Source organism: Pezoporus flaviventris, unplaced genomic scaffold, assembly GCF_033815535.1.
Source record: "Pezoporus flaviventris isolate CSIRO_AGI_PZ_B2104156 unplaced genomic scaffold, CSIRO_AGI_Pfla_v1 ptg000055l, whole genome shotgun sequence".
Taxonomy (NCBI): domain Eukaryota; kingdom Metazoa; phylum Chordata; class Aves; order Psittaciformes; family Psittacidae; genus Pezoporus; species Pezoporus flaviventris.
In genome coordinates, this window is record NW_026892603.1 from 4,134,380 (window position 1) to 4,159,998 (window position 25,619).

General features: G+C 35.6%; 1 protein-coding gene across 12 annotated transcripts in view; it reads left to right on the top strand.

The window, feature by feature from the left end:
* Positions 1 to 25,619, top strand: part of DGKB (diacylglycerol kinase beta) — a 361,769-nt gene that overhangs the window by 329,633 nt on the left and 6,517 nt on the right. For all 12 annotated transcript variants that reach the window (XM_061469232.1, XM_061469231.1, XM_061469234.1 and 9 more), the window contains 2 exons: positions 18,397 to 18,517; positions 20,425 to 20,485. In XM_061469232.1, coding sequence (XP_061325216.1) covers positions 18,397 to 18,517; positions 20,425 to 20,485 — 182 coding nt within the window. The remainder of the gene's footprint in view (positions 1 to 18,396; positions 18,518 to 20,424; positions 20,486 to 25,619) is intronic.

The window sequence follows — 25,619 nt, forward strand, 5'->3', positions numbered from 1 at the left end:
TTCAAGAAGTTAAAGGCCTAATTCTTGGGCATGGGGCATTCAAATTAATTTGTGTGTATCGTAATGTTTCAGTATGCATCACAGCCTTTAGTAAGATCAGAAGGAGGAAGTCATCCAATCAATTCTGTGAAATAAATTTTAATATCAAAATATTAGTATTAATAGGTGGATCTTATGAATCTAAATACAACTTAACTTGTGATGGAGGTGCCTAAAATCCATTCAAATCACAGCCAAAGATCCAGTACTTTTAATTTCTCCCACTGCCTGGACCTTCCAGGCACTGAAATGTGTTAAGCACTTCTCAGTTGCCTGAAACTACCTGCTTGGTTAGTTACTGATGATGTCTGTGACTTCTAGCATTCATCTGGGGTGATAGGAATGTATTTCCTACCCTAAGCTTTGTTGTGACTCTCCAGACAAGTATATACCGAAGTGCCATACTAGTCAGGAGTACAGATATTTCACTCTGGGGCTTTACTTTTTCCATGGACTGCTAGTTAGGGTCCTCATCCAGGAAAGATGCCTAGGTCCTGCACTCTCAGGTTGCATATAGCCGAACCCATGTTTCCTCTTTTCAGGAATATTTTTTCATGCTTTCCTCTAATTCCATGACAGTTATCTTTATGTTTACACACCAATGGTCCCCCAGCATGCTATGGAAACTTCTGTATGGCTTTGATCCTGAAGGCATCACCTAGTAGCAGGAGCTAATCAGTAAGCACTACGCTGTGGTTATGATTCTGTTTCCTAATAAAAAATAACCTTGATGTATCAGTGCCCACCTTGTAGCATGTCTGTGAGGATCAGAGCCTAAATGGAAGGAACTGTCTGACTCTTGCTACTTCCCTGTGGAGCCAGTGGGGAGAGAGAGACCAACCTAACTTGAACATCTTCTTGAGTCTTAACTGAGGTAGATCTTTCTCTTTTGATGAGACAGGGAACTTAGGTGTTTGTAGAAAGGCTGTATATACTCATCTCATGAGCTCCTTCATCCTCCAGCTTTCCAGTGCCCTCTGAACAAGATGCTAGGATTTAGATGCAGTAGATTTCTATCTGTTGTAGTAGTGAATAAACCAGTTAAGTTTAAACAAAATTAAAATATAGTGCATTTTAAAAGGAGACACTGTGAGATACTGTGACATTAACAGAATCAGTGCCAGGATCCAGTAAGCAGTGTTAGTAAGAGGTAACAGGACATGGAAGACAGCATAGGATGAATGATACAATAATAAAGGCACAGCAGATGGCAGTTCTGGTACTAAGAGTACCAGCGTCGTTCTCCATAAGCTGAGAGAATGAAGAAATTAACACAAAATAAGAAAAAAAGGAAAATACCATTAAGTATGTATTATGAATTTTGCTAACAGAAAATACTAGCACTTTCCAGAGGAAGTGGAAGACAGTGATAAGAGAAATTTGACCTCAGTAGTTGACCATAAAAAGGCAATCCATTCTTCACCGTAAGAAATGGTCTTTGTTACGAAGGGTTTGTTTTGGGAGAAGTTGGTTGGTCATTCTGAATCTTCTTACACTGATTTTTGCTGTGTAAATTATGGCTACAGTTCCATGTTTGGCACTTATGAAACTATTAGTACTATTTCCAAATTATTTCCCTTGAGAGTAATTTGTGGGCATGGAAGGAGAAGGGAAGGGGATAGTGTTTGCTCCAAATTCCCTTGTTGGCAAGTGTTGCTGTACCTGCTAAACAGGAATATTCACTTTCCTCTGTTAGATGGCAGGTACATGCATCTGCATCAATTTAGCATGTTTTGCTACTAACCAAGAAGAAAGGGGGAACTCACAGGTTTTGGAAGTATTCATTGAGTACTTTTTTAAGGGTTTTACAGGTTTGTTTTTATTCCCCTCTCTTCTCACCTTGTTTCCAGGTTTGGGGTTTTTTTCAGTGTGAAAACAGTGAGTTAACATTTAATAAGAATCATTTGAAATGAGCGATAAAGAAGTAAAAGAGTACCTAGGAAGACTAAATATATACATAAAACAGCGGGGCCAGATGATGTTCAGTCATGGGTTCTTAAAGAACTGTCACAATAAATTGTGGATCCACTTGCCATAATTCTGACAAGTCATTAAGAACAGATGATGTACCAGGGGTCTTGAAGAAGAGCAAATGCTCTGCCAATTAGTTGTAAACTGGTGGATTGGACCACCTGGTCCAGCTGGATCTGAAACTTATTTCCCGTAAAGTTTTCCTCCCAGATCTTTATTCCTAGGCTACTGGGTTCACAGTCTGTAACAAAGACAAATAAGTGAACATTTTTATACAACACAGAAAAGGAAAGAATGCACAAACAAAAACAAGCCCCACAAGCTGGTTGTATAGTTGCTACTTGTGAAGCTCACTTTCTTCAGGTATTTTTTCTTTTTCATTTTCAAAGGATCTTTTTATACCTTTTCTAACTTACTTGTGAGCCTCAGCTGTGCTTTCAGCACAGAAACGAGTTAGAGAGATTTAAAAATATAAATGGTCAAAAAGATACCACTATCAATGATCATGTTTGGCCATCCCCTAAAGTAAAATGCTAAATAAAATGCCTTCTGTTTTTAAATGAGTGCAATAAGTAGGGGAAGTATTATTAACACTGTTCATTTTCAAACACAGTGTTTAATTTATTTCTACAAGCAAGCAGTAACACTCCTAATTTCAAGTCTTAAGTTGGAGTGTCTTACACCAAATGTGAATTTAGATTGTAACAGTCACAATTTGTTTAAAGCTGAGGATAGTTAGATAAGGAAATATTATCAGAGATTTCCTATTAAAATTTGATAAGTATTATCATTAAGTGTCATAATTCTTAGGGTTTTTTTTTTCAGTGGTTAAGACTGTTTTACATACTTCTAAATTATATATTTAATTTGGTGTAGACAAATACTGTGTTGGGGTGAAAATAAAATATATCAAACCAAACATCATCTGTACATTTATTAGCTTTTATTGCATGGTATAAAAATAAAAATTCCATGTTGATAGTACAACATGCTTCAATATCTATTCAAATACATACTTTAATATGACCAGATAGAGGTTTCTGTTTACCTGTGAAAGCCAGAAAATACCATGCCAAACATCTAACTGGATTGTTGTTATTATTATTACTATTATTATTTTATTATTTTATTATTATTATTATTATTTTATAATCATGTACACAAGAAACTCTATGGAGGCGTATATAGACATTAGTTTATATAAATGCTAATGGAAGATTAGGAGGATTTTTTTTTTATTACAAAAGTTGTCATCTACATGCTTTGTGTATGGCAAAAAGCCATTAAAAAAAAAAAAGCCTAGATGTCTGAGCAGCTGATGTTTGTAGCAAGAGGAAGAGCAAGGACAGGCTTGATTCTGCAGCCAGTATTCACATTGAGTAACATCTGTTCATGTGAATAGTCCTATTGAGTTGCAGGCACATTCAAAAGCCCAGAGAAAAGCCATGCTACTGTATGCAAGTGGCTTTATGATGGTCAGCTTAGAAAGAGATCATTGGCATTGTCCAAATAAGCAAGGACTAGTCAGCTTGAAAAAGATGTGAAGCCCAGTTGCCCAATTAATAACTGAATTTCAGGGTTTTCCTTTATACTAAGAATTTCCTTCATAACTGTCCTCATTCACTCATTCATGCGTATTAAAATCCCCATGGATGGAAAAAATAGTTATGAACAATAAGCTGGCGTTTGCAAGAAGGCTGAGTGACTGAGCTGAAGTGAGGAACCCCTCATAAATCAGCCAATGAAAATATAATCACTAGTCTGCAGTGGGGTAGAATTTCTACTGAGCTGGGGAGGGAGCTCTGTTCAATTGACACCACATAGTGCACATATATGTGTGTGTTCTCTTTGATAAACCTCCCTTGGGAGTCAGCAGTGAAATACAAAGTATGTAGTTTACATCTTAATCTCGTAGATTAGTAGTAGCAATTATTATTTTTTTTAATTGTCTCCTTTTGCTTATTACTTATGTATATTCCAGTACCTCCTAAGGAGCCTAATCAGATAGCGGAGTTACAAGGAAGAGAGTACTGCACAAACAAAAAGAAGCAATCCATGCCCTGGAGAGCTCTCAGTCTGCTCAGTGCTTTGTTGATGATCACGGCTGATCATTGATTTCACATATGAAACTGAAGCTATTGGAAAATTTTGTGGGAATGTGTATAAATTAAGGTTTTCCCATTCCCATGAGATCCAAAAGAATCCAGACCTATAGTGACACTAAACAGTTCTATTAATTCAATAGGTACAATTGGACCAGGGTTCTAAAAGGGATATGGTGGCTTTGCTGAAGTTACATAGTAGTTATATAGTTGGGCTGAATGGAATTCAAAGCCCCTGACTTTTCTCCCTGTGTCTTTGTCACTCTGTGATTAATACTTAGATAAAAATAAAATGCAAGTGTTTAAGTGATAATTTCTTACACAACTCATCTGCTATTACATCCATTTAGGAAGTTAAGATACCAAACACTTGGTGGTTATTTTATTCCCACAGAACTGGCAGGCTTTGGAGCAGATCCCAAATAAAGATCTGTACTTCATATTATTAGCAGTAGTCATGATTCCTATGATAAAACCTCAAAATATGGTCCTTTTTTTGTGAAACAGGAAAAGCAATAGACAGTCTTTGTCCTACCCTTTCCAGCTGAAGTGTTGCAGCAAGAAAATCTGTGTGATGGAGGCTAAGCAAAAAAGTAATTTCAATTTGATGAAGCTTTAATTAAATTTTTAAGCAACAGCTTTTGCCAATTAAAAGATTAAAAATATAATTGAAAAGAAATGACAAGTAGTAGTCTTAGACAAACATAAAAATTATATAAAATGTTTATCGTGTATGTATATGGAAAATTCTTTAAATTTACTTTATGAGGTGTTTTATGTATACTGACCATAAAATGTAAGTTAAGAGAAAAATCTCAAGGCTGCAGACTTAGAACATAGAAAGTACCAATTTTTAGACAGTCTAACCTTAATTCAGTCCTCTTGTGTTTTCTGGACTTCATATAGCGCTGTACGTTGCATTTTCCATGGTTAGCACCATGAATTTCAGTGTCTATACTGTGCTTTGATGATATAAAGAATTGTTTAAGTGCTGGGAATCATCATTGGCAATGTCACATTCTAGGATATTTTGGAAGAAAACATATGATGGAAAAAAATATCTCAAAACTTAGCAATTAACTCTGTTTTCCCTCACTGCTCTCCTTTTATTTTCCTCTTTGTGTTTGTTTTATTGTTTTTCATGCTATAACCAAAATAGAGTTGATTAATTTTTTTTTATTCTCAGAGGATACTTTTCCATTTATTCAACAGATTTAGGACTGGGTCCAGTTCTCATTATATCTGAATACAAGTTGAGTCAAACTTTTGTTGAACTTTCTCTATGCTTGCTATTGAGAGAACACTTGTTCATAGAGTTTGGTTTTGTTTGATTTTTCCTTGCATAAATCAGGATGAGGACTCTTAGTTGGATTTTTCAGATATTAACTGTAGAGGGATTTTTCTGTTCTTGCTTATTATTTTGGTTATCAGTTACATTCTACAGCGTCTTTCCATTTTAATTAAAATAAAATACCTGGAATATTCAATTGGTATATAGGTTTTTGCAACAGCTTGGGGTTTTGTTTCTGGTTTGTTACAAATTACAAATAAATAAATAAAAATAACATAAAGTGAAAATAACCCCCTGAATTTTAAGCTGGGATTGACTTGGCAGTTGCCTTTATATTAATTGTATACAAAACAGTTTCTTACAAGTAGTCAAAACACTAATGTTTTTATTTGCACTTTTTAAAGCCTTTTTAACTGAACATTGCCAGAAATTACAAGGAGCTGACAACTGACATACACTATTACAGATGTTTCTGCTTCTGCAGTATGAACTCAAATAAGATTTTCAAGAATATTGATATTTTTAGCATTTTGTAATTCTAGTGACCATTATCGAGTAAAGGCCGTGAGAAATGAGATATTTTAAAAGTAGCAAATGGCAGCTTTTACAGTTATTAAATAAAGCTTTGATTCATGGGAGTTGATAGTACAATTACAGCATATTCAGCCCAACTCTTGAAATAGAATTAACGTAAGTTGATATTGTAGTTAAATATTTAGGTGATGCATAAGACATTTTTTCTCATTGATTCCTCATATTGTTGTCATTTTCTGGAAATATCACAAGCTGTATCACACATACAAACCTGGATGAACTCCGTTTTCCTTTAATTTCTCCTATTCATGTGGGGAGGTTTAAAATTGTGCTAAATTTTTCATAAGTCTAATATCAATAAATGAATATTTAATGAAAGACAAAAACAGGCATACAGAATAAACTGGTTTCAACAGCTGTGAACAGGTTTTCATTTAGTGCATGGCACACTTACCTATGACTCTTGGTTTAAAGAAATCGGATATTTATGAATGGATGAAAAGAGGACTATGAGTAATTACGCTTTATAATGAAGTAGTATTTTTGTTTTTTTCCATATGATCCATCACTTGTGAGATCTTCTTTCACAACCCTGAAAGCATTGTTCGTTTTCATTCTAGTCAGCCAAAGCAGCTGGGTCTTAATAGCTCCAAAATGTTTGCTCACAACCAACTGCTGTTTTGTATACCACTTTTTATCGCTAGCAAATATTTTGTTTTTCACTATTACTCCGTTCTTGTCATAACTTGTTGAGGAATGTGGTAACATGTATCCAATTAGTCAATGACAACTTTGTCTCTTCTGGCCTGATTCATTCCTCCCATGATGTATGCCTAGGGAGGTGTGCACACTGCAGAAGATCCCCTAGACTAGCGAATGAGACTGTGCAGGCACAGAAGTCCACCTGCAGGACTCCAGCAACAGCGTGATCTCTTCAGACCTGGATACCTTTGTGGTAGTAGATTGAAAGTAATTGGCTAGCCAAAATTATTCTAAAGTTATTTTGAAGCGTGATTGAGAGATCTCATGACAGAGATGCATGATCCACTTTTTAAATGGCTCCTGAATAACCACAGCTCTTTGGCCTATTACAAGAGAACCACATCATCCATATGGTTTGTAACCTGTTGCCGCAGATCTGTCAGAGCCCTTAGGCTATGGTCTCTTCCCACAGGGCAGTTATTCTGATGAGTCTGTGGTGCTGCCCTTATCTAACAATAGTACCGATGATAATAACATATACAATAAATACAACTGAAACATGGACATATGCATCTGGTAGTGTACGACTGTGGAAGCTCATCAGGCTCATGACTGCCTAGTTTAATGCAAGACTGCCTAGGAATCCAAGGTCCTTTAGGCACACAAAAAAGTCATAGTTCAGCAATAGAGCTCAGAAATGGAATGAAGTGATTTTTGCTAAAGTATAATAATATTTATTTATTAAGTATATTTTAAAGCAGCCCTCCAATTATTTCATTTATGTGGAATTGCAACATGCTTTACCAGATGGTTTTTCATACCAGGTCAAAAAATAATGAAGGAATTTGGCATTCGAACTGAAGTAACAAGAAAATATGAATAACTAGGGATTGCAAATTTGTTATAGCTTTTCTTTTTCCCCCTGAAATCTAGCTTTTGTAATGGGTTTTTTGAATCTCTTCCCTGTGGATTTATTTGTATTTATTGCTTTTTTGTCACACCTTGTTAGAAGTTAGCAAAGATAATTTACAATGCAGTGAAACAAGCTCCCAATTCCCAGAGAAGTGTAAATGTAAAGTAATTTGTCCTTTCTTAGATTATTTATTAGACATATTCAAGAGGCTTAATCATTGGCTGGGAGTGAAAGGAGGTGATCTGAAGTTGCCAAGAGAAGGAAACTGTTTTCCACAAACATTTCTAAAGAAATCCCTTCAAAGCTCAATATGCCCACTTGCTGTATTGATGGCATTTTGTTCTGTCTTGTTGAAAGTGTTGGACAAAGAACATGGAGAGCTGTGGTTCAGACAGTTCTTTCCTGGGAACAGCTTCAGCTATTGTTGATGACATGGTAATGGTGATCAGGCCATTGACTTCCATCTGAACTGACATAATCACTGGTAGTTTTTGTAAGTTTTCAGTTTTATACAACAATTGATTCCTGAACTCTTTACCTAATTAAGAAATATAAGATTGATCCTAAGCCACTTAATACGGTAGGTCATGGTCTCAGTGGATGCTGAGGAATGTCACATACTTCAAATATTATTAGGATTGGACTTCAGTGATTACTCCACAAGTGACTAGTTTTGAATCTCCTAGCAATGCTTTCAGCCAGCTGTCTTGTTCTTTCAAGTATTCTAAGTCTTCTACTGAATATCATCAGTATTTCTATTAATCAGGTATGTCACTTGAACTTTAAATGAAAATCTTCATTTTATTTTGAAGATTGAGTTTTAAAAGTTACTCTACATGAAAATCTAGCAGCTCTTAGAAGACTGGATGTTCTCAGAGAAATGTAAAGTTTTAGTCCAGAGGAAAAGCTTTCTCTACACACATTTTGATCATCTTTAAATAGATCAGAGGTGCAATTTTCCCTTCAATATTTCTTTCCCAGGGAAATATGCTCATTTTCCTTAACTCTACATTCAGAAGTTACTAGTAACTCTGGCCTTATTCTTCTATGAAAAGCAAAACCTAAAAGAAGTTAAAAACAAGGCTGCAATCCAGGAGGGAAGGATTACAACCTTTCTTTTGCTATGCTAGAATCTAAAGCCAGATGTATAATTCAAATACTCTGGTGGAATATGGAGGGAAGAAAAGAGATAATCCAATATATTACAGATGCTAGCAGTCAGAATTCGTCAAGCTATACTGAAATTTCCTTTGCACCTGGTACTGGAGGTGTTAGCTATGCCAGTTCAGTCCCCCAGCACAGATGTTCTTGTTGTACCACTTCTTGCGTGTTAACATTTAGGTTTCTGTTTAGCATGGCGTAGCACACATAAACACTGTAATACAAAGGCCGCCCATTTAATAGCACACCTGCATCTTCAACTTTCTTTAATTCCCTTAGTATACTGCAGTTCCCTTGTGCTTGTGATCCTAGTGCAAAGTAGTGTTATGGAAAAGAAAATTCAGCTAATATTACAGTGCAAGAATTACAATGATGAAAAATATTTTTCAAAGTAAATCACATGTTATATGGTACAAGTTAGGATGAATTTTGAATTTTGAAATGCCTTAAAAATGTAAATGCAAACCTGCACACAACCTTATTTATATTGCTTTGCAATTAGTATTCTGAAATCATGTGCCATAAAGTAGTTACCATAGAGATAGGCCTGAATAAACAGAGCACTTGGTAGTCATGCTTGAAACATGTATGTATTTCATTTGATATCAGAATATCCATGTTTTTTGGGTAGAGGCTAAAATAAAGGTCCTTTTAAAATTTGTTTCATTTGTTGAAAGTAACCTGGAAGGTGAAAATTCCAAAATACGAATGGAAAATATTCTGTCCTTCCAGCTTAATTTCCATATATAACCAAAAAGCACTGCTCCCACCCTTACCTTCCAGTGTGTAACTGATTAATAAAATGAAAACAACCCCAGAGTGATTATTCCAAACTCTGATTCAATTTGAGGTTTGCTCCTTCTGTTTTGGACTGAAAGCAGGACCTGAAAACTGAAAAGGCAATCTGAACACGTACTATTCATCTGTAACACCACTTAAAATATTTTAGGTATCAGAACAAAGGTGTGGTTTAGGTGTTCAGAAGCAAAGTGTTTGCCCAGAGCTCGCTCATCCCGAGATCCTCAGGTAGATTTAGCAGAAAGTAAAGTGTAGACACTGCTAAGTTGACCAGTCATGCTGTCTTGTCTCCTAAGATTCCTGTTGATGACAGTAGGGGAAAAACATGCTCCTCCAGAAAATTAGACCTCTTAGATTCTTCCTTTGCATGATTGTCTGGAGAAAACACTGAGTTCTCTTCAGTTTTCCACATGTAAGTTCCTAACACCATAAGAGTTCCTCTCAAGATACCATCCTTTCATCTGCTGCTTCTGTTGCTCCTGTGTCAGGCTTGTCAGCCCTTTGTGAATGTCCTGGAAATCCTAGGCCACCTGAGGCAACACTAAAAATACTTAGTTTAGTGGGAAACTAAATCAAAGCTCCTTTACTTTCACTGACTGCCGGAAGTGTGGGAAGATTGATTTATGTAAGACAATACAAATACCTGCTAGTATTCATTGGATTTGACTTCATTCAATTGCCTGATGCTCCTTCTATACAAAGAGAAGGTGTGGACAATGTTTGTAACTGAAACTGCAATCCAAAGTGTGATTGTAGCATTTAATTAATTTATTAACCCAGGTGCTGGGAGAGTGAGGGCGCAGAAACTTAGAAAGCCAACAAGCCGCTAAGAACTTGGAGTCTTAGCAAGCTGTGTTGATGCCATCACTGCTATGTTTTCTTTCCTGTTGGTACCTATCCAAATAATGACCTTGGGTATTTCTAACATGCTGAAGACTCCTCCCCAGCTGAAGTAGAAATACATAACCTTGAATACTTTAATGCAGGCATTCTAGATCAGCAGAAGTGGCTGATCTATGATACGTCTCATTGATTTTTCATAATACATTCCTAGGGTTAGGATCTTGCTTTATAATTACAAATTGGTATTGTTAAACCAGTATCCATTCTGCATACTGTGATCTCCAAACACCATAGAGTGCTAGCATGGTAGGGGAAACAAATAGAATTTGTTCTCATGAAAAGAAAGAGGAATGAAGATCATATCTGGGGGTTTTCTGAACTCCTGGATGAAAATCAAAAGGAGTTTTAGTGCTCACATAAATGCAATGAAGATTTCTTTCTGGCAGATAACTAAAAAAACTCTTCGGATAAATATAGGAATAATGCCATTATTAGAGTTTGCTACCCTGCAGAAAGGGAACGTTTATCCCCTGTTAGTACTGTTCCTCTTAGAAATGTACGTATCAAAGCTAGTTTTCATTGATCAGATTTCTACATTTCCATCAATATTACTGTATTTTTCTTTTCTAGGCTGTGGCATTTTTATAGGCTGATCAAATATCCAATATTGCTAGGAGCCATTTAAAGTGAATGCCAGAACTACTAAGGAGTAATTTGAGAATTAGATCTATTTTTGTTAGTTGAAATGATCTTGACTTGCTCATATTGTATTGTACCTGATGCTCAGTAATCTGAGAGTACCAATACAAATAGAAAGATAAACGGTTTGAAGTTCTTAAATATCTGTTAAAAGTGGTGAGCAGTCCAAGCACATTAAAATTCCATTTTCGCCCATACAAGTGTTTGCTGCAGATGACCCCCACTGATCTTAAATATATTTCTGTATCTGTAACTGAATAGAGGTTTTCCGTACAGCATGTTCTAATGGTACTCTGGCCTTTAGCCAACAAGGCACTGAATAAGGCTATTTTTAAAATACAGAAACTGGGAACAGCTGCAGCAATCAAATTTGATAAAAACAGAGAGGAACTTTGCTTTTTTTTTTTTTTGCTTTTTTTTTTTTTTACGGTTTGTCCAAGTTTAGACTCCTTTCATAGAAAGGCTTTTGTTCTGTTGGATGAAGGGGGTATAAGAGTAACACAGTGAAATCCTTTTGAACAAATAACTTTTAAAAGAATACAGATTAAAATAATAGGGGGCTTTTTGGTGTAGCAGCCTGTTCAATGCAATTGTACCTCAGACTATTAAAAGAATAAATCTGTAAAAAAAAAAAAAAAAGAATACATTTTGTCTGCCGAGCTTTGCCATAAAAGACTTACCCTTAATGATCTCCCACACTGGAAGATGAAACCCCTTGTTTCAAATGTTGAACATCTGAAAATTGGTATTTCGGAGTAGGTTTTGGGTGGAAGTGATTTAATTTGAATCCTCTGGGGTGGGTTGTTTTTTGTTGGTTTTGGTTTGGGTTTTTTTTCTTCTTTTTACTATTAGTCAGAAAAAGTTTCTATGAAGAGCTCTCCTCTCCTTCCCCCTGGTAAGCTGGAAAAAAAATGTTCACTTAAGGAAAAGTTTTACAAAGGCCCTTTTGTGCTAATTAAGAAGTTTCATTAAATGTTTAATTATAAGGACTGATTCTTTCTTGTTTGCCCTCCTATTTTTGGGGGGAAGTTTGTCATTCACTGATTAATAAGAATCAGGAGATTATTATATGCACAAAAAAAATCCATTACACAGTAGTAGGCTGAGCTATATCTGTTAAATGATTCCATCTGAGGACATATTCTCTGTGCTAGACTGATGCAAGACACAAGATGCCAGGTGAAATCTGGGTTCCACTGAAGTCAGTAATTTTGCCACTGAATTTGGCAGAGAGGATTTTATTTATTGCATTCATTTTGAGTGTCAAAAATAGCACCCTTGCATTCTCACCCCATTAAAGCTATTTAGTGCTTCATCAGTTCGGATGGTGGAGCCAAAATGTACTGAATTTCTCACATATGCATAAATATTGCTATGTATTGTATGTATGTCTGTCCACATAGGTATAAAGTGTGTATGTATTTTTGTGTGTGTTTACAGATATAAAATATCTGTTAATTTATTATCATCATATCTGAATATCTTACTAGGGTGAAAATTACAGCAATGATATATCTTCCTATCCGGGTTCTAAGAGGCAGAGTCTTTTGTTTTAAAAACAGGGAAAATAAATATGAATACAAGAGTAAAGACTTGAGCTGCTAATCAGTGCTGGCATGAAATATATTTCTGGAACCACCTAAGATTTTTAATGTTTACAAATAAACTCGGCAATGCAAAATACTCAAAACTGGGTCAAATGCTACAGATGTAGCACTTGATATATATCCTCGAAGTCAGTATTAAGAGGGAGAATAGACTTTTAAAAGCAGAAGTTTGAAATTCTGGAGTTGCTGATTTATTTCCTGTCTCTGCCACAGACATAATGTATGATCTTGACCAGGTCAGTTCTGAAACTCATGTGCTTAACTTTTTACATGATAGAAATGTTATGACTCTTGTGGGTCTGCACGCAAACATATCCAGCATAATATGAGCACAAACCTTTTGCAGGGCCTAAACTTGTCTGTGTACAATTTTCACATTGTAAAATAAGTATAATGATATTCTTTTTACCCTACTCAATGCTTTGTCTGTTTTATTTGTCTATATTATTAATTCATGGACGTAAGAGCTGTCTTTTACTATATGTCTGTGAATTGGTAATAAAAGAGAGCCTTGGCATAATCTGGACCTCTAGCTGTAACTGATAATAAAAGTGTTGAGGCATATCTTACTTCAGGTAGCTTATCTAAAGCAAAGCATAACAAAAAACAGGATGTACAGACTGTTATTTATTGACTGATCTCTTGTAACCAGGAATCTAGAAAAATCCATTCATTTAAAATCATGAGAATACTGTGACATTAAATACATTTTTATCATTTTTGCAACAGCAGTCCCTATCCCTGCATGTAGAAGTGACCCCACATTCCTGCATTATGGGTGACTGTAGATTTAATACATGCCATGTTCTAGGAAGATGCCAAAGCATTCATATGGTGCAGAGCATCAAGCTCAGGAGTTTTTCAGGGATCCTCTGGCATCATAGCAGTTTTGAAATTATTATCCAGTATTTTAACTGGAGCCAAAAAAATTTCCAGCCTGATAATTACTAGGGTTTCATTACATTCAGTAATAAGCCATGGAGCCCCTTCTCTTTGGAGACAAACTGCTGCCAGAGACAGATTTACCACTGACCAGCCGTGTTTTTATGCAAATGTGCCTGAGTGAGTGCAGTAGCCCCAAGTTATAATAGTCATTCAATCTCTTTCCAGGACAGCAATATTTATATATTGCAAAGATAAATTGGATATCAAAACCAGTTCCATTACAGTGGGAAAGTTCTCTATGTAAATCAGGATTTCTAATCACACCATGTTTCTTCCCACCCCCTATCCCATTTTGCTTTCCTTGCTTTATCTTCATAGATGTATTCCAAATGTGTTTCTCTCTTGTGTTCACTTTGAATATTGAAGCATTTAGCTAATGCCAAGCTAATGGATAACATCAACTCCTCACTAAGAAACTTTAAAATCTCCAAGTGTGTTTCTTCATGCCTTGGGGAAGTGCTATGAAGGGCTTATATTCATATGCAATGTTCTGTCTGCTATTTGTGCAAGTTTCTGTTTGGACTTCTCTTTCTTCTGCTGGCTGATGGGATGAAATGGGCAGTCATCTCCCTAGGGACTTTATCTCCCCATCAGGAATGAGTGCAAGGGGTCAGATGCCCCTCTGCATGCTAGTCACCATTTGCTGACAGCAGCGCTCTCCCAGGAGAGCTGGCTTTGTTTACTGACAGGGCTAATATGAGGAGACACGTGAAGTACTTCAGTTTGTGGAAGAGGGCAGGAGAGGCATGGTGCTGTGAAAACATTCCCACACACTCTAATGGCTCATTCACATAGAAAACAAGCAAGAGCCTTCAGCTCTTTCACAGAGCTCAAAGTAGAACAAACGGACTCAAGAACCCCAAGGCACCAGTCAAAAACCACTTTCCTAATGCACTAATACTGAGATGCTCTCCATGATAGCCTACCTATGAGACTTTGGCTCTCATTCAGGCAACTAAATGACCTGACTAGGTTGAAAAGCTGTTCAGTGTCTGGTATTTGCTGCTGTTTTCTGTTAGCTGCTAAATTCTTTTCTGAAAATCTCTCAGATTCATAAACCTAAACCTCCTAAAACTGTTATATTTAATAGGTGGAGCAGGTATCGGAGAATTTTATCAGTACAGTTACCAATTGATTATTTTTCTGTTTATAATAAATCTGTGTAATGCAGAAGAAGTACAACGCACCTTAAAAGAGCTAGTTTTTGCTCTATAGTTGGTAGAGACACACACAGACGCACACGTGTGTGTAACTTCAGAACATAATTTGAGGATCAAAAAGAAGTTACTTTCTGAATTAGGTTTCAAACACAGTTGGGATACATGTCATGGAAAAGTCCACATTACAAGCTGTTTTAAGTGATTAATGATGTTTAGTTAACAGCAGTATTTGTTATTCTGGTCTACAATTTCTAAGATGTATAAGAGGACAACAAAAACAGTGATGCTAGATCAACCTGCAAGTTCATGTAGCTCAGTGTCTGACCTCTGACACCAACCTGTATTGCATTATTAGAAATAAAGCATGAGAGAGCAACCTTGTAGTGAATATTCCAGTAAGATGCCTTAGTAAATATATAATAATTATGATTTCAGAAATTTATAAGTCTAGTAAGGCATCATGGTGTAACAAATTATTATGTAAAAAGGATTTCCTGCTTGTTCTAGAAGTGCTGTGGAAACCCTTGCATTTTGAGAAATGCTAAATTACAGTACTCTCTTCACCTGCTCCATGACACTCATTATTTTCTTATCTTTCCTCCACTCATCTCCTTAGCTTCTGAAGGTTTCTAGTCTAATTTATTTTCACAGAGTAGCTGCTCCATATTTGTTACCATGTTTGTTGCTCTGTCATTTCCAGCTATTTTATATCTTCCTACGCATTGCTGAATGGGACAGAACTGCACTTTCCATACTATGTGGCTGTACCAATCATAATTTTTGATGGTATTTGATCACTATTGAGCATTGAGCTGATGTTTTCAATGAAGTGGCCACAGCAACTCCATATTGTTAATTCCAGCATAGCAATGTTAATCGTATCCCAGCAATATAAATGTATGTGTGTCTGTGGATATGTACACACACACTGTGGTTCTTTTAAATGCAATATATATGCATATAACAGTTTAAATACCTGTAATTTCCCCATGTCACTTAATGGCCATTAAGTTACATGTGTTGAATTTTCTGCCTTTGCATAGCCCTGTTACTCAGTACTGTAAAATTCCTGAACTTTTTTTTTAATTGGCTTTTCTCCTTACTTCACTGAATCCTCAGGAACTCACTATCTACTTCCATTTCCAGATTATTTAGGGGTATATGTTGAGCAGTACAGAGGCTAGCACTGATCTTTCCGAGAAATCAGTGATAACCTTCCACTAGAATGAAGAATGACTTCCCCTTTCCCATCTTTTAATTTAATAGAAGATCTAATCTCTTTTAATAGAGCTTAGTCTCTTTCAGAATCTTTGGTGGGGACCTTTTAAGAACAAATGTAATCCATTCATTGATGTCTTGACCCTTTATATTCTTTGACCCTTTATATTCAGCCAGTGAAGCCGTGTAACATCTTTGAAGAATTGAACCAAAATAGACACACTCCCTTTTCCACTTTTGCTCACTCTGAGCTCTTATCAAAGTCAATATAGCTCAAGGATTTCTTGAAATGTATATGACTATGCAAAAGCATCAGGAAAGATGTATTAGCAAGGGCAGGAGCATGAACTAACCCTAAGTCGATAATTGCATGTTACACTTGCTTTAGTTTTTCCAGCTTCTGAAGTAAGCTTATGTCTAATTTAAGCTTGATTCTAAAAATAGTCATATTTGGCCTAAAATAACCCCACTTTGGGAATGTGCCACTGCAAATGTAAAGTTTTTGAAAAGGTTTCACTTTTTCAGTGCATTATTGTTCAGTTCCATCTTCCAATGTTTAATATACCACATTTCTTGAGATGTGTGGTACAGATCAAATGGCAGGATTTGACCCTTTGTTATCTGCTGCTACTGGCAGGAATCTCACAGCTATTGAAAAATGATGCATCAAATTTATATCACTGCAAATGTCACTATTCTGAATCTTGCATATGTTGCCTGAGCTGTCAGTAATAAAAATCTGTTCTTAATTATTCCCCCATTTAAAAAGTAATAATTTTCTAATAACCCAGTGAATAGAAATGTGATGTTTTCTTTGGCTGGAAACATTTTAATGATTTAGTACATCTATAAAGTTCTGTGTGCTTTTCTAATATAGTAGCTTTTGAAAATGAGAGGACTTTCTCACCTTAGTCCCTATGGCTATCAAGAAAAGCAGAAATTGTTTAAACCCAAGTTTAAAAGTGAGTAACTTAAACATCTTAAAAGAAAAACAATTCAATTGAAAGTAAGAAATGCAAAATTGGGTTTACATGTGTTATATTGGTGCAAACTATTCAATGTATAGTTAAAATTAATCATATTGTATGTTTTAATCTTTTGTCCATCATTGTTTTTCCCTAATAGGAAAGAATAGGCTTTGGTTTTGCTTCATTAATACTATAAGGAACTGATTTCACTGTGATGAGAAAATGAAAATAGCAAAGAATATTAAGGAAATATAAGAAAAATGAAGGCTTTGGATAGTATCAGATTTTCTCATTGGAAGCAGAGTAATCCGGACCATAAATCCTATTTCCTTTTCATATCCCCACCCCACCCCCAATACTTCTTCAGTTAATTACCTTCATTGAAAGTCCAAAGAAGTGAACAAAAAAGACTCCATTTGAAACTTTGGGCTAGGCTCATACGTATGATAATTAGCATGAAATTTTACCTTCATTAAAGGTTGAAGGGTTTAAAATATACAAAGAGTAATGTGCTCTCCTTTATTTATTTTTTCAATGTGATTATAGACTCTTAACATTTTAGCTCATTCCTGTGCTTCACCAAATAATACACCTTTTGGAAACTTGGATATTAGAAGCGAATCTGTAAAACACACATACAGCTAAAAAAAACATGTTTCTTTTTCTTGTCCATTTGGTCTTGGCAACATGTATTTTAACAGGAGCATATAAAGCATTTCATACAAAACACCCTCGTTGATTCTGGATATTTCATTACTTTGCTTAGTTGTTTCTCAAACTAGACTGCTATATTACTGTTTAGGTTTCCGGTTGTGTCTCTCTATCTGAAATTCCAGACAGAATTTGTCCTCGCTCCTTGAAGTGAAGCAATCTAATATTTATTTTGCCAGAGATATGATTTATTTAAATATATTTTAAAGTCTAATGCCATAATGCAACATAGGCAAAACAATGTGTGAAATAAAAATATATAACTGGTGCAAACAAGCACTACAAGGTTCAGGAAAATTAGATTAATAGTTGCTGATATAAGGGGTTTTCTGCCCTTTTTGCACTGAATCTATGTACTACTTGAGACAAAGATCCAATTTCTGAATTTCTAAACTGCAAACATCTCATTCTGTGAGCACAATCTAAAGAAGGAGTCTCTCCTGTTTTCTCATAGGCTAAGATTATTTGTTCAGTATTCATGAATTAAAATTCAGAGGTATTATTATCGTCTTTTAGAACCAGTTTGGTCAGGTTATTTTAGAGTGGTGTGAGAATAGGTCCAGATGTGTCCAGCCTTAAAGCTGCAATCACTTCCTAGGAATCATCATTTTTTCTAATTTTCTTCTCTACATCTTGTATTATGAGGCTGATCTTCTCACAATTCTTACCAGTCACAGAACAACCACTGTCAAAATGCCATCCAGACAAAATGTTATTTTTTTCAACTTTTGCAGATCTAAGTGACCAGCTTATGGAAGTGGTTGGTCTGGAAGGAGCCATGGAGATGGGACAGATATACACAGGTCTGAAAAGTGCTGGAAGACGGCTTGCCCAGTGCTCATCTGTTGTCATCAGGTATCAGCATCTTCAATTTGCACTGCACTGTTGTAGTGAAACAGTAAAGTTTTATGTATTATAAGTCCACTTTGGTAACTTAATAGTCATAAATACCGTACTTACTTCTTGTGAAAGTATCATTTTTGTATATGAAATATCTATTCCCTCCATATTCTATGCCTATACATCTTGCCTTCTTTAAATGTGTCAAAAATCTAGCAAAAGGGCGTTTACGTTCAGTCTTCACGTGCTGTATTCAACCGTCATTTCATCCTATGAAGAAATACTGTCAAGCAGTTGGACCAGAAGGAGTAAGGCATAAATATATTGTGGTTTATCATTGACATACACTCCATGCACTTTTGAGCAAAAAGTAAATTAACATTACTTTGACACTTTTTAGCCCATTTATAATGCATTCTTCACCAGGGAACAGTAGCATGTATTTAGTATTCATAAAGCTCTTTTTTGATCTTTAGAATGGCTTTGATTTGTTTGTTATTTACTAAACATTGACAAGTCATTATTATTAAACCTGCTGGTATGTATAAGCCACTAATGGTGGAGCACACTAATTTAGTTGTGTTTTACTGTTCCTGTGCTTAAAGTGACCAGAACATTCACAATAGAGGAAACTTGGATTAGGACTCAAAGAGAAAAGAATTATTCTAATTTTTGGATTAGGTAAGGACTGGAAAAAAGAGAGCTGATCAACTCTTCCTCAGTGAAGAATTTATCAGGAAGAATTTTTCAAAATTTTAATAAAATCATAGTTATACGATTATAAACCCCAGAAGCCTAGAATGAGCATAAAACAGAACAGCAGCAATAAAAACTTTAAAACAAGGATTTGCCGAAGTGACTGGTAGATTTGAAGGCTCTGCTCAAGGACTGGTGATGTTGACTTCAAAAGTACTCTTCTACTGGATGAGGAAGAGAAATAAGATTACAGAGCCATTCCAACATTCTCTGGATACCAGGAGATAATATTTATAATGCCACATCAGCAGGACCACAACTGAAAAAGATTCAGAACCCTTCCAAACCTATAAAGTGAGATCTCATTGAACATTCTTCCCTTCCTCCACTTATGACCATAGGTGACAATGGATAATCCCATGAACTATTAGTCACTTTTGAATAATGTCCAAGCCAGTATTTCCATTGATGAACATGAGTACTCAGTTGACTCATTTTACCGTTATTAGATTTATCTACTTTGTGTTATTTTTCTAGTAGTCTTGTATGCTAACTATTGTGAGTGGAAAAGACAAAAAAAGATCACCCTTGCGGGTTTTTTCCTTTCTCACTTGTCTATAATTTTATTAAAGTGGTATCAAAAACTAGACAGGGAACACTGGCTGTAGTTTTATGTTAAAATCAGTGTCACTTTACTAACAATTTAAATTTATAGCATGGTATGTTAAAGCCTCTGAATATAGTACAGCTGTCATCTTATGTGTTACTCTGTCTAACCCAGAGTTAGACAAGAGTGTAAAAACATCTTTTATGGTTCTAATAAATGGTGATGATAGAGCTAAAATTTATTTGTTTCCTTTATAGCAGTCAATCTAAATTATAAAAATAGCAGAGGTTCCTTTATCTTTTCAGTTAATAAGGTTTATTCCTCAAGCTCTTGTGTAATTGACTATTTCACAAATTATAGACTGTTCTATCATGAGAGAATAGCATATTACTAGCAAGATGTGTGAATCTTTACAACATTTTCGCTTTGTTGAAAATCAAACTAAATGTGATTGGGTTACTTTTGTAAGCATGTTGGACCGTATTGGAGATTACATAGAAGTTTAGGGATAAATCAGTATTATATGTGTGTGCCATCACATATATATGCCTCCTTAATAACTACATTTATCAATTTTGTCTAGTTACTTTTTCTTACACTATGAAATATATCACTTTAGGACCAGCAAGTCACTGCCTATGCAGATAGATGGGGAACCTTGGATGCAAACTCCTTGCACGGTAAGTATACTGTTATCTCAAGAAAGAGAACTAAACGAAAAAAAAAAAGAATTTTTTTTTTAATGAGTAACAAAAATTACATTGCTCAGAAATTCATTATTAAATTAAATTATTTATTTACTTTCACTTGGTTTTCAATGATAGAAAAAGAATCTTTTGGTTTAAAAGGACACTCACTGCCATCAGCATTAACTTAGTTTACTTAAGTAATATCTTCATACACTGTTTTTATATAGTTCAACACCCAATGCATTTTCAATTTATCATGCTGTCTTTTTTCCCACGGGTTAGAATAGAATAAAAAAGTATTGATTTCAAAAGTTTATAAAATACTCCAAGGGTGCAGTCCCAGCATCCCTTTACCCAGTGTGATCCTTTATGATGATGTATCAGATTTGTAGTCTCTGTTGCTGAGGAAAAGCCAATGTTCATTTTGATGCTAACATGTATAAAGTAACTAATTATTCTTTAAAAATTTAGGGAGATTTTCCATTACATGTTTGAGAGTTCATATCAAGGAGGTTTTATTTAAAGCTGAAGTCTTAACTGGGCTGATTGAATTATATGCTAGAACTAACATTTTTTTAAATCCTTAAATTTCAAATAAGAAATTAAGGAAAATTAATCTGTTATTTCAGTGAACAGTCATATGAAGTGGGGGCAGGTAAACAGCAATACAGACACGATAGGGCAGGATAGCAGCTTGCACAGAGGAGGTTTGAGTAGCTGTTTCCGGCAACACAAGAAAGGTGTGTTTAAGAACTCTCCATTTCATCTCAGTCTGAGGCAACATCTTGAGAAAATGTTGAAAAGATTTAAGCTCTGTGTTGTTGAATATAGGCTTAGCAACATGTTTTAATATATAATTTCAGTGACTTTTTTCCCCTAAAGAAGACATGTGTTTTAAAGCAGATGAATCGGTGCATCCTTGCAGCTTGTGAGTATGACAGTGTGTGACAAGGAAGAAATCCCACTACAGATAGGAGTAATTCCGCAAACCAGGGTAGTGCATCACTTTCATGAGCTTTATGTCTGTAGTAGAATTAAATGCTACACAAAAAAGTAAAAGGGAGCACCTTCAGTAAGGTGCTGACAGGCGTGGGAGCTGATAGTATACGGGTTACGAGGACAGAAAAGGGTTGTAATAGTTCATGTTTACCAGATACACCGGAGTGTACAGCTGAACAGCAGGGAGAGTGCCTGATCTCTAATTCTCTATGGTTAAATGCTCAGATGCTGCAATAAGAGAACCATGTGCACACACTGTGTGAAAGAACAGGGGGAATTTTAGGAGATTTATTCCAGGAAACCTTTTGGAGTTAAGAGATATCAACAGTACTGAACCCAGCAGTTACTTGTTCAAGAAAAAGACGTGTAATTTTTCAGTTGCCAAATCACAGAAGAGAACTTTTGGAAGGATGCTGGCAATAACGTGCTTTTTTTTTCTTGATTGCTTGCTCTGTGCAAAATCCCTGCTATCTGATTGATAACACTAGCAGAAGCTGCCCTCACAGTTGAGGACAAATGTGAAAAAAGAGACAGTTCTTACATTTCAATTACTGCCTTGAGGAAACAGTAAATTATTACTGATAATTACCGCCATCCAGTTGAAGTACCATTTTAAAGGGGATAGAAATGGCACATGCTATACCATTGTTAAGAGAATATACATTGTGTTACATACTGTTGAATGTATTTATTTCTTCTGAGAAGAAAATACATGAGCAATTTATCCATGCTACTTCATCTCAATGAATTTAGATACCAAATCACTATTTTATGTTATTCGTTTTTCCAGGATTTTTTTTCTTTCCTGAAGAGCTTAATGTATTTATTGCAATTTCTCCTTGCATTACTGTTCATGTACCCTACTCTGTTTTCTACATCTTCTAAAGGAAAAAACATGAATGGTCCAAAATCTTACCTCCCCACGAATTCTAACTACAGTAGAGTTTTCCTTGAACTTCTCTGCAAAGTAGCTAGGAATTCTTCCTGAGACAATGGCAAAGGTGGATGTTAACTTTCTCTCAACCAAAGCTTAAGATTTGATTTCTAAGTGCGTGCTTTACAGAGGTCTTTGTTTGGAAGCTAAAGTGTATTTGATCACCTATATATATTGGGATAATATCAAAATAAATTCTTATGTGTAGCCAGCTATGTAGCCAGTTATTTGAACCTGAAAGAGGTCAAAATTTAGAAAAAAATATGAGAAGGCAAATAAAACAGTCATGAGCATTTGTCTCTCGTAGAGACAAATCTGTGTTTTCTCCCCAGATTACCAGTAAGAAAATTAATGACCAGATTTTTAAATGGAAAAAAGTGTGATGATCAGATAAAGAAATCCATGAGTTTAGTTCTTTATGGAACATATGAGAATTTTATTTTCCTAGCTCCTACAAAGAATTGATGCCCATATCTGAAGTGGTGGCACTCCTACATCATGCACTGAGACATAGGGGTTCATTCCCATGGTATGCTGAGGGAAGGCACTTACTAGATTTCTAGCTATATAGTTTTAAGGACAGAAGCTACTGTTGTGTTTGGATATACCATTGCACCAGTTCTAGGGGAGAGACACCTGCATCTTGTTCCGTTATTGCATAGATCATGTATGCCAGTTAGACGCAGCAGCTGAGCCTCAGGTTTTTGATTCTTCAGTGTTCCAGCCAAAAAGTTTTTGTAAGAAAAAAAAGACTACTGCCTCTCCCCCAGCAACTGTTCTTTGTAAAGTTGAAATTACACTTACTTTATTTCGTCATGGTCATCTCAGGAACTTCAGGGTTATCTTATCTCAGTTTAGTAGTTTTAGGGACTGACCTGTAAATATTACAGAGGCTAAGTGAGAAAGACATTCATAAAATCAGGAGATACTGAATCAACCCTTGCCCAAGGTGCAGGTGGTGAAGCTCAGAAGTCCTTTCTTGCTTCTGGTTCAGATTTTGGTACAAATGAGAATATTTTGCAAATGATTTTTCAAGAAATCAAGTTCAACCTGAACAAAATTCTCCTGCTATTTCATTATGCATATTAAGGAAAACAAGTTCTGCATCAAATCACTGTTATCTATGGGATGCAGGCTGCGTATACAGTCTTGGAAATTTAGTGCCTGTTGAAGGAAGCAAGAAGTTTATCTTTGATACTTCTCCTTTCTGACTGGAGAAAAGTTTTATACAAATAGCCTGAGTTGCTGACAGCTGTCCCTTCTCCTTAACACAGAGACCGTGTTCCCCCCCAGAATGACAGCGTGGGCTCTCAGAAAGTACTGTGGGATGTGATAGATAACACAGTGATTCCCCAGAAGCTGTGATCTGTTATTTTTCGTGCCTGTGATCAGTTTCGTACTAAAGACATTGTTGTGTACTTTTTTTAACATCTTTTATGATCTTTTGTTGCTTATGCACCTAGTGTCCCTAGATGTACTTAGTATTTTAAAATATGAGTGGCTTGGTCTGAAAATCTGTCATCCAGAATTATTCAATATGTTGAACACATGCAGGCTGCAATGTCTGACAAAGTCACACTGCTCGGATATAATAAGATGCAGAATTTGTGTGTCAAACTGTGTTGTTTTCACTGCTTTTTAAGAGGACTCTTTGGGAGAAGGAAAGGTGATAATGTTAATGTAATGTTAAACACCTCGTCTGATTAGATGAAGCTCTATCTATCAGAGATAGATGAAGCTCTATCATTCTATCAGAGCTCTCCCAGACAAATACAGAAACATGAAAGGTATCTATGGTTTCACCTATCTCCAAACAGGTGATTAATTGTAATGAAACTTCAAAGACTCTCAAGTTAATTCAATAAACTTTAACTTTAGACACCAGGATTTATTTTTTTTTTAAGAAAAGTAATCTTTCAATTTAGCTACATAAATTATTAGTATTGTTTTCAAAAAAAAATCCTTAAGAATAATCCATCTTAATTAGAAATAACTGTGATTTCAGTTCTTTCATCTATTCCTAAGTTGCTTGGCATCATATCTGAAAGAGTGACGGGCTGCTAGCAATATTAGGTTAAGAGTAGATGACAGAAATGTCCATAGGAATATTGCATAAATGAAGGAACAAAAATGAAAATTCATAGTCAGAGCCCACCTAATGGGTTGCCTGAACTGTAGTTTCATAAACATCTGAAACACATAGTATTTTTAGGGTTATTTAGTAATAGGAAAACTTGTAGTAAGCCATTTAATAATGAAACTCAGAAATATTATTTTGAAATATTATCACTTGGATGTGCCTTAGAAATAAGTTTTGAATGAATGGTTTCTCTCTAACGTTTCCTGTTAGTCCCTATTGATACAAGAAGCCTGAGCACAGAGGTCCCATTGAAGTCCTACTTTTCCAGTTAAGTCCAGAGAGAAACAAGAACTAATAACAGACAAACAAAAAAGCTTTTACTAATAATCACTCTAGGCCAGAGATGGTGAGAAAAATAAGAGTCACAGATTTGCTTTTATGTAGACCCATTGTCACCAACACACCACAGATAGAATGAAGAAGCTGCAGATGTATTCTAGACACTGTAAATTATCTTCTTTCCATGTCATTGAATGTAGTGGTATTTTCATATCAGTTGTGTATAATGGGAGAATTTAAACTTTTGTCTGCTTCTTTAGGGCAAAGAGGAACTGGGTCTTAGGTATGGTGGCGGATTTAAGTAGAATATTACACAATTATTACATAGTTAACCCATAAATGGGTCAGTTGCTAGAAAAAGTTTTGGTGTTAAGCTAACATGCTGCATGTGTTTCCCTTTTGAGCAACTGTGAACATACATTTCTATTTCAAGGCCAGAGTGATTTATTGAGTTTTAAAACTTTATTTTGCAGCAGAGCATTGCTTTTTGTGCTCACAGGTACAATGCACATTAATTAGTTTTGTTTACCTATGCATATATTTTCTGAATTTCACAACAGTAGTTTTTGTAATTGACAAAGCAATTTTCTGCATGTGTGCTTTCTGCACCCCAGACAAATACTCTAACGTGTAATGCACCTTTCTTTCCAGTTCAGATTGTTAAGAAAAGAATTAGTTGTGACTAATTGCCAATTAATTTGCAGTGGTTTTAGGGACGAGGGGGGAAAACAATTGCACCTACTAATTAAAATTTAAAATATTCCAAAGTGTCA